This window comes from Scophthalmus maximus, chromosome 16 (genome assembly GCF_022379125.1).
Source record: "Scophthalmus maximus strain ysfricsl-2021 chromosome 16, ASM2237912v1, whole genome shotgun sequence".
NCBI classification, from domain to species: domain Eukaryota; kingdom Metazoa; phylum Chordata; class Actinopteri; order Pleuronectiformes; family Scophthalmidae; genus Scophthalmus; species Scophthalmus maximus.
Window position 1 is genome coordinate 16,989,304 of NC_061530.1, and position 13,835 is coordinate 17,003,138.

The following is a 13,835-nucleotide window of genomic DNA, read 5'->3' on the forward strand; positions in this document are numbered from 1 at the left end:
GCAGGACTGCTAATGACGTGTGTGTGTGTGTGTGTGTGTGTGTGTGTGTGTGTGTGTGTGTGTGTGTGTGTGTGTGTGTGTGTGTGTGTGTGTGTGTGTGTGTGTGTGTGTGTGTGTGTGTGTGTGTGTGTGTGTGTGTGTGTGTGTGTGTGTGTGTGTGTGTGTGTGTGTGTGTGTGTGTGTGTGTGTGTGTGTGTGTGTGAGACAGCTGGGAAGGGAAGGTTGGGAAACTGTCTATAGATATACTATGTGAAAAAAGAAGATCATTTCACAAAGACAATCCATGCCTATGTTCCCATTTTTTAGATGCTGCTATTTGCAAAGTGATCGAACCGTGATTGACACGGGGGGGGTCACCATGTTATTAATTTTCAGCGTCACTAATTGGCTTTTAATGACGCTTCATCAACTGATGCACCTCACCACCACTCCTCCTTCACAATCAAAGCTGAAGTGGGACACTGTGGCATTAGCCAGGACTCCCAGTCCGGAGGGCAATTTCTTATTCATTCAGTGACAGCCGGACACCGCTATTTTTACAGCCATGCTGGTGCACAGCCCAGCCAGTGGTCTGGTGGAGTCTGGGCCTGCGGAGGCGAGTCTCCAACGAGCTCGGCCGGAGATAAGACCAGGAAAAAGTTGAGTGAAGGAAGGAGTCTGGCTGTGACATTCCCGCCGTATTCCTCGGGCTGCACGGGCTCTCTGAGCCGTGGGAGACGGGAAGAGCAACAGGGGGAAGAGATATGACAGTTAGTCATCTCTGAGAGGATCTGAGACCATGCTCCCAAACGGCGCTTGACAGTTCAACACCATCCCGCCTCACTCGTCTGTCTTCCTCACACATGCACACGCACGCACGCACGCACGCACGCACGCACGCACGCACGCACGCACGCACGCACGCACGCACACAGGCGCGCGTGTGCTGCTGTGTTTTGACATTTCCCATCCTGTGTCCAGTTATCTGCAGCACAGATTACGGATGTTAAAAAAGAAAAAATTGTAGGCGACCATATTACTCTGATCTTCACCTTCTTGCACCAGCTCGCGTGACAGAATCAAATTCAGAATATTGCGACTTGTGCTGAGCCCTGCGCAGTCTTGCGCCCGCTTACATCACAGCGCGATTGGCCGCTTGGATCTCTACGCCGGTCCATCTGAGGAAAGGGCAGGGACAGGCCTTTCACTCGAATCTGCTCAAACTGTTTTCTAGCTTTAATGTTAGTATTCGCCTGAATGCAGCCTATACAGTGTGTGTGTGTCTTCTGTGTACATGCATACGGTGTGTGTGTGTGTGTGTGTGTGTGTTTTTTAAACTGGACTAAACATGCTTGAAAATGTTAAAATTTGATGGTGCTAGTTTTGCAAAAATATTGAATGTCAATAGAAATATTCACAATCATGGCTTTCATGGTCCCAACAGGGTGAACCAATATTCTGTTTTTTGCTGGAAAGAGACGTTCGTGGTCCTCAGCAGAATGACTTTATCTCAATGGGATAAATTAGCACAAATCTGTGTGCAGATATTCATGGCTCCCAGATGATGCACCACATTGACTACTGTATGGCGATTCCCTGACTTTTCCTACAGGGACACTATTGCTGTTTCCAACTCTGAATGGCCTAAATACACTCTGAACATTTTCCTTTTTTTAAATTTTCCTACTGTATTCTCACATGAGCTTTCACTTTTACTAGGTTCTGTAAAATGACAGGAGCAACATTTGCGGACATTTGCGTTCGCACGTTCAGCCCCTCCCGAGAAAAAGTTCAGGAAAATGTCCGGACATTTTTCTGAAAGCGCCAACAATTATTGTAAAGAATTGCTGTGCAATGTCACACAAATATTAATGGCACTGTTGGGATGAACTTATGTTTTCTTATGTGATCCTTCATCATCCCCACACTCAGTACAGATGTTTGCTGTTGGGTTTAGATCAAATCTTAAACTTTGGCACATGACCAGAAGACTTCTGGTTTGAAACCCTGAGAAAAAAATATTTTTAGTCTCCCCCTGTTGACTGTTTTTCTCTCTGCATCTTTCCCTCGGACACTTTTCCCACTCTCCCCCCCCCCCCCCCGTCTTTTCATCCCTTTAGCCTAGTTTTTCTGAATGATATTTAAAGGACATTCGGTGGCCTCCAATTCAATGGGCCCTAATAACTTTCCATCTTATCTGTCAACACACAGAAGTGCACACATCGGGTAGCTATGCAAATATATGCACAGACACTTAGACCGGCCCTATTTAGACAGAAATAGAGCAGCGGGACTGAGCGTTGGCAGTTCACAGACACTCGTACCAGACAGTGGCTGAATGTGGAAAGCTCCTTTGTAGAGTGTATGATTCTGTAAACGTGCAAAAAGTGTAAATGCTCAACTGTCCCATATACGACACATGACTCGGCATCTGCGTCTTTATTGCTTTAAGGTTCAGTGTGTATTTGACAATGCCGGGTTGTTTCCATCTTTCCCAATCAAACAGTTTAAATGCTTTACAGTTTCTATGTTTAAATAGTGTGTATTGCTATGATGCTCTAGGACATCGTAGATATATACAGTATATATAAAGGTATTTGAACATGTCACGAAGCCAATTCAAGTGCCATTGTCAAAGCATAACTCTTTCTCTTTACCCCGTTCGTCACTTCTTTTCAACTTTAATTGGTTTCACCGTGTCGCCTGTGTGACTTTTAACGGTAACACGTTCACGAGTGATAGTATTCTTCTTGAACGAGAGCTCAAATTATTCAAATGTACCATGCTTTGTAGCGGTTAAGTTCATATTTGAACATTCGGCGGCGGTGACAATGTGAGATCGGCAGCAGTCGAGTTCAATTTAAAGCCTTTTGTCGGTTTGCTTCCGTTGCGACCCAAGCGCTTTATCTCTGATCTTCGTTTGCCGATTCACTCGAGATATTTTACCTGAGCAGAGTTCCTCTATGCGCAGGCGAAGAATATTTCGTGAGCCGAGGGCACATTCAGAACTCGTGATGCATTTGCAGAAAGTGCGTGTTTGGCAGTCTTCAAGATATTTTTTGCACATTGTGTGCTACAATGACAAGTGACAATTTCAAAAGCCCTTTTAAAGCAAACATCCACCCTGCTGAAAGGCCTTTGAGACAAATACAGCTCCCAATCTGCTGTTGCATCGACCGTATTTGATTTCGTGAAACATTTTCTCTCCGTCTGAATCCTTAAAGCCAGACTCTCTAACTTCTCTTACACAGGCAGAAGGTTCCTCCTTCCTGCAGATGGGGGCGTCTCTGGAGCAGCAGATCCTCTGCATGTTCAAGGTACAGATGTGTGTATTTCATCGCCAACTGGCGATCCTCATCATCGCCCGTTTGTCAAATGCAGAGAAGGTCAAGTCCACTGACTGATTAACGCCATGGAGGGGAAACCGCGACAATCCTTGATCTGATGATCTGGACCAATTTCCACAAACAGATAAAAAAAAATCTGTATTTGGGATGGATTGTACAAATTCTCATGAGATTAGAGGGACTGATGTCAACGGATGTTTTGGGGGTCACCTGGCTCATGTCAGTTAAATCTGTGATAACCCCAACTGTACTTTATCATCCATTTCCACAACTGAGAAATATCCACAGCAAAATGTATTATTATTTTTTAAGGTATTAAATCTATAAGCATCTCTAAAGCTCATTATATGTTGGTTGTTTAATCCATAATCCATTTGATTTTTGATCTCATCATCAGTCCTTAACACTCTTATACGCATGTGCAATAATTCTTAATAAATGACTTACACTAGACACACTCTCCCTGTTCCAGCTCATGGAGGAGTATGACTGGGGCGCGTTTGCGGTGATCACCAGCTTGCTGCCGGGATACGACACCTTTGTGGACATAGTTGAGGCCTACACGGACACGTCCTATTTCCTGTGGAATCTACAGGATGTTTTAACCCTGGAAATGTCTGTTGGGTCAAACGACGGGAAGACCAAGCGCATGCTGCAGCAGGTACGACGAACCACGCGGCGCCTGGGTCTGGTCCCACCGACCGCTTGCGAAAACCATCACTTCACTGAGTTCGAGTGTAAAAGCCTTGAATTCTTAACAAACAACGGGATAGCTTCGAACCATAAAGATGTTGCAGTTTTAATGCTGCGACTTTAGTATCGTCCAATCAAAAGCAACCAACTACAGCATCAGTGTAGTGTAGCTGCTACAAAATAACAGTTCCATGGCCCAAATAATATATATGACCTCATCGTCAAAACTCTGCATATCTGTAAATATGTGTATTAGAGTTAGTAGCATCCATACAGTTTAGGGTGAGAAGGAAATATACGATTATACTTGCATAACCAACACTATTTATTCATTTAGTCTGACAATATTGGCAGATTATTTTGTTTTACAACAATCCAACTTCGTAACTTACTCGTATACACACTTTGCATGAATTGCAACGGCAATTACTGCAAGGGTGTAAATACTGAGTGGAGACAGATGTAAGAACTATTTTTGATTTAGTGCTTTAATTGTGCTGCTGTAATTAAGTGAATTCTCAAAACTCTGCAGTCGGTAAAACGTGCCCTGCGCCATGTTATAAATATGCAAAGTTTGAAACTTAGAAAAAGCCGCTGGAGTCACTGTTTGCCGATGGCCTCCAGCAGCGCCGCATGTTCAGGCTGCGTTTCCTCTCCGCCCTGTGAGCCGCCGCCGAGAGATTCCTGTTTCCCTGTCCGCAGTTGGACTCGCAGGTCCTGCTGGCGTACTGCTCCCACGAGGAGGCGCAGTACCTGTTCCGTCAGGCCGCCGAGGTGGGCCTGCTGGGGCCGGGCTACATCTGGATCCTCCCCAGCCTGGCCGTGGGCAACCCCGACAGCCCCCCGCCCGACGGCTTCCCCGTCGGCGTGATCGGCGTGATCACGGACCAGTGGAGGAAGAGCCTGCGGCAGCGGGTGAGGGAGGGCGTCGCCATCACCGCCAAAGGGGCCGAGAGCTTCAAGAAGCAGCACGGCTTCATCCCCGAGGGACACGGCGACTGCAGCAAGCTCGCCAAGCACTCGGACAACAACACTCTGTTCAGGTGAGAAACACTGTTGTCAGCCTGAATACAATTTGAACCAATTGTCATATGATTCCCATCAGAGTGAGACGGAAGACGGAAGAGAGCACAACTTTAGTGTTTTGCACTTGGTCTGAAATGCGAATCTACCACGGCTTCATTATTCACAGGCCAATCAGTCGTGGGTTCAGCGAAACCCGCTCCTGCCCTGCACCAATCACCTGCCACTATCGTCGCCTGATGAACTACTTCCAGTCCCCGACATTAAATTGAAAACCCCTCCCGGGGGAGCTTTAGGTTTTTTAATTAGGAAGCGATGATGACGTGTGTTTCTCTGTTTACATGGATATGCAGATTCTTCTGTGATGTAGAATTGAAAGTTCCTTGACGGCGCGCGACGCTTTCCTTTCACTGTGTGAGTTGCAGGCACATGATGAACGTGACGTGGGAACGGAGAGATCTGTCGTTCAACAGCCAGGGCTTCCTCTCCAACCCCTCCATGATCATCGTCGCTCTGGACCGGGAGCGGCTCTGGGACAAGGTACGCGGCAGCGAGAAGCTCAGCCATATTAAAACATGCCGATTTCAATACCGCAGCATGAATGAGACATAGAAGTTTTCAGAACCAATGTTTCGTACTGTGCAAGTGTCCTGAGTTTTAATCCATGAACAAAAATAGACATAATAGAGGCCAAGAGCTTCAGTTTTGTTTATAGTGCCGTTATGAGCTGCTGTGTCTCTATGTAAGCACAAAAAACATCTGTCACCAAGTCTTTTCTTATTATCATAAGAATCAGGACTTTGAAAAGATTGTGTAAGAAACTGTGTCTATTCCGAAGAAGGACCTGGAGGAAATGGCTTTTTTTGGAACTATTATAACTTAATTCACAACTTTATTCTTGTAATATTATAACGTTCTTTTCTATTACAACTTTATTCTTGTGATATTGCGACCGTCCTCTCAAAATATCCGAATATTTTTTTCTTCTACAACGCCCCTAAACCTCTTTCGTACTCCCGCAGTCCAAAGTCCTGCAGTGTAGGATGCCAAGACATATCTTCCATGGACAGTGGATACAACAAGTGATCCCCCCACAAAAAAACAAAAAAACAAACTCCTGGAAGGGCGAAATTACAAGAGTGGACATGATTCCAAATCAATAATATTGCGCGTGTGTGTGTGTGTGTGTTTCCTGTCGACGCCGTAGTCTTCTCTTACTCTTGTTTCATCATCACCATTCCTGAGTATTTTCACTTCCTTTTACACACACACACACACACACACACACGCAAGCACGCACGCACTTATCAAAGCCTGAGGGCCAATTGGACAAAAGGCCGACTACACAAAGAGACCTGAACGTAATCTCACGGCTACAGTTGAACTCATTTACTTCTGCCCCGGAACGACCAACACACTTCATCAATGTCGACCCGTGGCTGCTGTGTATGTACGTGTGTGCACCAACATGGTCATGTAATTGTGTCCAAATAGGGTCTGGTGTGTGTGTGTGTGTGTTCGGTGTGTGTGTCTTTGTGTGCGGTGTGCCAACAGCTTTACACACACTTCACCCATGTGCTATGCTTGCTCACGACCCCGTCCGACAAGACGCCACCAGCTTCCGCGCGCTCGTTTGAATTCGGTGAATCTGCTCTCGTTGTCAGTGTCATTACGACCCGATCTGTCTCTGCCCCCCCCCCCCCTCCTCCATCTCCTCCTCCTCCCCCCCCCCCCCCCCCCCCCCTCCGTGTCGTGTAGCTCGTCCGTGGAGATGACAGGTTGCCGTGTACTTGCTCTTTTCAAGTGCTCCTCCTCCATTGTGACACCCTGACAATTTAACGTGCTATTTCTTCTTTTGTCTGAGGAGTGCCGCTGGGTGACACTCTGGACCGATAGCCCCCCCCCCCCCCCCCCCCCACCGTTCGCTGCTCTGCCCCTCTCCTACGTTTCCATCGGGTTTTCCTTCTTTCCCTATATTTTTCACTTTGTTTTTTGCACCTGTGGAATAGCCGCAGTGAGTTAAAATCTGGTTATCATTTTTTTTATTAACATTGGACCTTCACTCACTGAGAATTATCACCCATCTCTGCCCTTAATTCTTAGATCGTTCAGCATATAGCTTTTTTTCGGCTTTACAGCCCACAACTTCACTGTTTGGGGGTTTTCCTCTCATGTGCTCCCATCGGTTTCATTTCCAGCTGCAGCACGCAGCTGTTTTCAGTCTAAAAAAACCCTCTATAATGAACTGACTGTGCACTACTGTACCTTCTCTGCACCAAACAGCACACAGACAAATTCAGCGACAAGCCCCCCTTCTTTTAATTTTCCAACATCGAAGGCCATCGAATAGACAGAAGATCTGTGCGGACAGAAAGAGTCGGATGTTAATTTGCTCAGGCTGCCTTACTAAAACTAACATTCATTATGTAATACATTTACTGGGATCTCTGACATGAAAGGATTTCGGGGGGGGGGGGATTCCTGCATTTTTAACCGAGGATCCTTGTGATGAAAAACGTTCTGGCGCCTTCCCAACAGTGATGGAGTGACGGCCTCCGCGAGAAGATGAGACGCACGAGAGTCCCATAACAGACAGGACTGAAACGATGGATCTGCACGACCGGCGTCTCCGTGATTTCGCAGAAAAAAACAAATGGCCATCCCCACACGTCGCATGCCGCACCTTTTTCGCGGCGGATTTGTAAATCATCTCATGTATGGAAAGAGAGAGGGGGGAAAGGAGCGCGTTCGCGCGAGGGAGCTGGAGAACAAACCCAAAGAGGGCTGCCATGAAAAAGAGGTCTCATTAAAACTGTGAGGGAGCGAGTTTCACTCGCAGTAAGTCAGAGCCGGCTGAGCTCAGTGCGGCTCATTAGGTTCAGGCTGATATGACAAACAGGCCCGGTTCTCACGGAGAGGGTTTCCACTGAGCTTAGTGCAGACTGCGATGGGATTATTCATCGTGTGATGTGATATTAGACAGCAATTTTGGTCAGGAGTGGTCCCCCCCCCCCCACCCCCTCGACATTATAAAAACTCAATCTGTTTCCCTTTCCTGCCTTATTCCGTCGCCTGTCAGCACATCTGATCCTCGATGTATTTCAGTTCATAAAGAGCTTTTTCTTTTTTCATCACCAAAACATTTTAAAAAAATTTTCCCCCCCACAAAAGCAGCAAATATTTCCGACACGAAAAACCGGAGGCGGGGGTGGGGGGGGGGGGGGGGGGGGGTGGGAGTTTAAAACCCACACATAATAAATGGCGCTAATCACTTGAACTGTTCCCATTTATGAGCAGTGGCATTTCAATATGTTTCTTAAGTTGAAAAAAATGGAAAAAGAAAATTAATAATTGAATAATCAGTCAACAAAATGAACACAGACTGAAGGCAACACATGCTCGGATGTATTATTTATGTGATGCAGGCAGTTGGCTCGTTGTATTAGTTTTTTCGGCTTCTTTCCCCCCTCCCCAATACGTCTTAGTCAAAGACTTTTAAGTCTCCTCAGTATGCATTAATGAACTCTCCCTTCATCTTCTAATCCTCTTCCTCCAGGTCAGCAAATGCAAATGTTCCTTTATATGTATATTGAACAATAACATTCATCCCGTCAAGTGGGGAAAGGCAGGTGAGAGTCAAACACCCACGTGTGCATGGTCATGCTCTTTGTGTCCCCGGCCCTGCCCCTCTCCAGGTGGGTACGTACGCCCGGGGGATCCTCCAGGTGCGCTACCCCGTCTGGCCCCGGTACGGCAGCTTCCTGGAGCAGGTGTCCGACGACCGCCACCTGACCGTGGCGACGCTGGAGGAGCATCCCTTCGTCATGGTGGAGAACGTGGACCCGGGCACCGGCACGTGCGTCCGCAACACGGTGCCCTGCAGGCGCCAGTCCAACCGCACGGAGAGGTACGGGCGGAGAACACGCGTACGCGCCGTTCACATCTGCCCAAGTGGCCGGCAATGAATTTGACTTATGGCTGATGAATCTCAACTTATGGTCAACTTGACCCCTAACCCTAACCCTAACCCTAACCCTTAGGCATTTCACTGGGGGGTTGTGTGCTGGACTATTTCCTGGCCGGGCTCAGTCAATTTTCACACTCGTCGTAAACGCAGTCGGCCAGGAAATAGCCCACCACCACAAAAACCCACTGCCGCCAATTAATGAGATATCAGGTGTTTTTTCACGGAGCTCCAGCGATGCGGGCACGTCGTTTCTCTGTGTCCATAATCTTTATGCTAAGCTAAACTAACCAGCTGCTGGTGTTGTGGCCTCTTAGATTAATGAACGGATACCAGAGTGGTATCAATCTGTTCATCTAATCAATCTGTTCATCTCTCTCTCTCTCTCTCTCTCTCTCTCTCTCTCTTTCTCTCTCTCTCTCTCTTAACATTATTCTAACTTGCCAGTGCTCTGTTCCGGCCCTTGAACCGACGCTCTACGTCATCACTTTCCATCATTTTCTCATCCATGTTTACTTTTGTGAAATGAATGAAAGGTTCATTACAACATATATATATATATATGTATTTGACAAATAAGTCTCAATTCAGACTGAGCGCAGGAAACCAGGTTTCCGTACGGCCCCCACAGTGTTGACACATTTCAAATATTACCCAGTGCTACGCACAGACATCTGCCCCCGCCCCTCTCCGTCTCCCTGCCCTAGTTTAGTTCCGAGTAGACGCTGCAAACCCTCCGCACTTCATTAAACACAGAGTGATTGTGTGCGGCGCCGAGTGTCTGTTAAAAAAAATTAACACACACACACACACACACACACACACACACACACACACACACACACACACACACACACACACACACAGCTCCGGAGTCAAACACGGAACGCGGCGCGGCAGGAAGCAACCGTTACACAGCTGTTACCTCTGACTACGCAATGTCTTGAGTGCCGAGTGATGCTCCGTCGAAAAAAAACATTTATGAAGGAGCATCAGCCACTTTTGTCGGCTTAGCTTCACTGTTGGCCGCGTACCTTTTTACGGCCCCGCCTGGGAATCATTTGAAAAATCTGTAACTTAGCCGGGGAATTATTCCACGCACGAGATCATTTAGGCGTCAGCGACACCAACAGCTTTGTCTTGACTGTTTGCCCCACGACAACTCGTAAGAGAAAAACACCCGAGATCACTCCAAGGCCGAGCAGTCCTCCGTCTACAATGCAGTCTGACCTTCCAAAGAAACTCCCGGGTCGAGATCCGGAGGTGGATCCCTCTCCCTTAGGCCCGCGTGAGTCTTTGAGACCTTGATAACATTTTCATGCAAATAACTATGTGTTGCTGCAAACAGACGAACAAGCACGCAGACCGAAAGCGATTGCATAACCTCCTCGGCGGAGGTAATAATAGTGTGCGTCCTTTGAGGACGGCAGCTCAAAGCAGGAGTGAAAGAAACACCCTTGCCAAAGCTCGTCTGGCGTCGCTGCGTTTTCAGATTCGGCACAAATGTACAATCTTTGCTTGAGACGTTTCAACGCGGTTGTTTGACGATTCAGGACGTGACGATATGTATTTTGTTTAATTTTCTAAAGCCGGTGGTTTCACATGAATAAATTGTTCCTGGAATTCAGCTCGGTACGGAACAGCCGCAAAACTGCCAGATCTCTCCGCTTGCAGTTTATTTTAGTTTTGCGCATTTGCGAGTCAATTTTTTGGTTTGCTTGTTGTAAATGGTATTTGAGAGTGTGGTGCATGGAACCCGCTGTTCCTCGACACGGTTATTATGAACCAGGGAGAATTAGAAGTGCGCACACGTTTCTCATCACAGGCGTATTAGCGTTGTTCCTTCCTTGATCAGCGAGATGTTAAAGGAATAATCTCAACTTCTGAATTTCAAGTGCTGTTCTGCGTTCGTCACCGCAAGGCCGACGCCTGATTACAAATCTCTTTAACGTTTTGCATATGTTGAGAATTTTTTCGAGGCATCTGTTGAGTTCTAACAGTTTTCCTTTTGCATTTCCACTGGACAACGACTTGACTTTGTGGACTTTAAAGTAACAACCTTAGAACAGCATAAATTATCAGTTAATCCAATGTCTTCTCCACCTATTTCCTGGCATGTGAATGTTGCTCTTCCGCAGAATTTATTAACCATGCGTGATTGTGAGCGGAGGACACAGCTCGTTCAGCGTAACAGGAAATAAAGCAATGACCATGGGGACAGATATGACTTACAAAGTCACATTGAGAGGACTTTACCTTCCTTTTGGGGACAATAAAAACAATTCTCCATTACACAAATCATTAGATAGGGTGAGGCTTTGGTTCAAGGTCAGGGCAAGGTTCAGGTTAGACATGACTTCATGAGTTCTGAGCTATGTTTTGAGGAAGGCTATACGAATGGGTTTACTTGAGCACAGCACTGCATATCTTTGTTGTAGTAAATATTTGACGTGACATTTTTGTTGTATCTCTACACTGGAAGTGTAAACGGGGGTGTCCCCCTAACCAGACAGGCCAGATGGTTTGTTACACTCAACCATCTGCGAAGGCTGCTTGGAAAACTGTTTGGAAGAGGGCAGGCATTTTCTTTTGAAAAGATTTTCTTGGCAGGTGATTGGACGAACCATCTGTCTATCACTGTCTGTAACACTTGCCGGAGCCAGTCGGGAGAAGAGAGCGTAAAAACGATCTTTTTCATCGAGGAAATGCCATGGCAACGCGACGGCTAACCTCTGAGCAACGAAAACAGTTGCCCCTCGCCGCCGTCACACCCGAGACACGCCCTCAGCTGCCAGCGGTACCTCCCCCGCCTGATGCTGATTGGTCCAAACCAATGCGGAGCCTGGCATGATGGATTCTCGCTTGTGAGAAATTCTGCAAATGATTGGTGGTGCCAAATAAATAAAACTGGTTCGGGGGAAGGAGTGTCCTCACAATACAGAAAAAATTCTGTCTAGTGTGTGTGTGTGTGAGTGTATCAGTTATGCAGATTGCAGAGCGGGACCGCGGCTGGCACATTAATCACAGAGAGAGATATTACAGTATGTAATGGCTGTTGTTGGGCTCAGTGGCACATTGATTGCCAGTAAAGAAGATTCATTTGCCCGACACGGAGACATCCGTCACAGCGTGGGACAATGCTATTCCACCCGACCCCTCTTTCTGTTTCACTTTCTCCGTCTCTCCGTCTCTCTGTCTGGCATGTCCCATTTGGAAGGTGACCAGCAAAAGAGGGAGAAGGAAAGAAGGGAGCGGGACGAAAGTGTGCGGCTGTATAAATCAGTTAATCTGGCTGTGTTGTCTGAGCAGCTTCCCCTGTAGAGCAGATGTTTTACGTGATTAAAAAACATTTTGTCCTGCTCATTAAAAAAAACAACCTTTTCTTTGGACAGACGATGGCTTCTGTTGCCAGGAGGTTGAGCTGATTATGAGCCAGAATTCCAAAACTAAAATCCAACATTTTGACCACATCGATATACAGTTCTATGTTAAAGCAAAACATGCCGTGACCAAACGGTAGATGTAAACCAGTTGGGGAACAATTATTAGTATCATTACAATTGAATTATACTTACATTATCCACAATGCCATGACAGGTGTTGGACAGGAAAGTAATCACAGAGACATTTTGGTTAGAGGAGAATTAGATAGATTGCTAGATACTTAATTCATCCCAAGAAAATTTTAGTTTAATTATTCAAAAAAGACTGTTCCATCATCCCAAATGTGAGGAATTGCAGCTTTTCTGGGTTTGATATTATGTAATCAGGATATACTATATGGCCAAAAGTATGTGGACATATAAAAATGGACAATTTTACAAAATCCTTTTCCATGTCCAATGACATTTTCTTACCTCTGCTGCCAATATACGAGACTTTTTTTTTTTTATCTACAATACCTGCACATACCAACATGGTAATGTCAATGAAAGACAACAGCGATGGCAGGTGAACTATAGTTAGGGGTTTGGCTATGGGTTGGTATAGCATGATAAATCACAATCGTTCCATGAACTTAACCATGTTACTAGAACTATGTCAAATGTCTTAAAGGTCACCTAAATGTATCAGAGTTGTCATTTTAAGGAAAGCCGCAGTGTTTCCCTTTACTCAATCACGCCATTCCTACATGACTGCAGTTCTGGTCATGTCCTTCGCTCTTCGCCTCTGTCCCCTCCGACCTGAAGTCACTACTCTGTCGGGCCTCATCCACTTGTCCGCCGCGTTTTTCCTGTCAAACCATTCACCTGAGACCGCCCGCCCCCCCCCCCCCCCGTCCCTCCTCGTCTACTCTCTCCGGTCCAACTCCCTCATGGTGTTTCCCTCCACGCTGCACTAGTTTCTAGCAAAACACAACTGCTGCCGGTCCTCAGAGGGATCCTGCGCCGTGTACGTGCACATGTGTTTGTGCGCGAGACGGAGCGGCGCGGCCCAGTTTAAGTGTGTGTGTGTGTGTGTGTGTGTGTGTGTGTGTGTGTGTGTGTGTGTGTGTGTGTGTGTGTGTGTGTGTGTGTGTGTGTGTGTGTGTGTGTGTGTGTGTGTGTGTGTGTGTGTGTGTGTGTGTGTGTGTGTGTGTGTGTGTGTGTGTGTGTGTGTGTGTGTGCGCGCGCATGCATTGTTAGCGGAGTGTGTATCGCGGCGACAGGTGGCCAGCTGCAGCAGCAATTTAATTAACGCTGCGTACATCAGAGCTATTGACTCCCATGGAGGCAAGGAGCCTTTTTCGAAAAGACTTAAAATACGTCTGGAGTGAACGCTCGCACTTCTGAAAATAATCAACTCGAATGTTATTCACCAGCTTGATTATTTGTCATTCAGTGGCCTGG

At 46.6% G+C, this 13,835-nt stretch overlaps 1 protein-coding gene across 1 annotated transcript in view; it reads left to right on the forward strand.

Annotated features, from left to right (window-relative positions):
* LOC118287956 (glutamate receptor ionotropic, NMDA 2C-like) overlaps positions 1 to 13,835 on the forward strand; it is a 42,459-nt gene that overhangs the window by 13,758 nt on the left and 14,866 nt on the right. Inside the window, exons 5-9 of the mRNA XM_047327837.1 lie at positions 3,231 to 3,296; positions 3,799 to 3,987; positions 4,722 to 5,062; positions 5,468 to 5,582; positions 8,738 to 8,949. Of these exons, the coding sequence (XP_047183793.1) occupies positions 3,231 to 3,296; positions 3,799 to 3,987; positions 4,722 to 5,062; positions 5,468 to 5,582; positions 8,738 to 8,949 (923 nt within the window). The remainder of the gene's footprint in view (positions 1 to 3,230; positions 3,297 to 3,798; positions 3,988 to 4,721; positions 5,063 to 5,467; positions 5,583 to 8,737; positions 8,950 to 13,835) is intronic.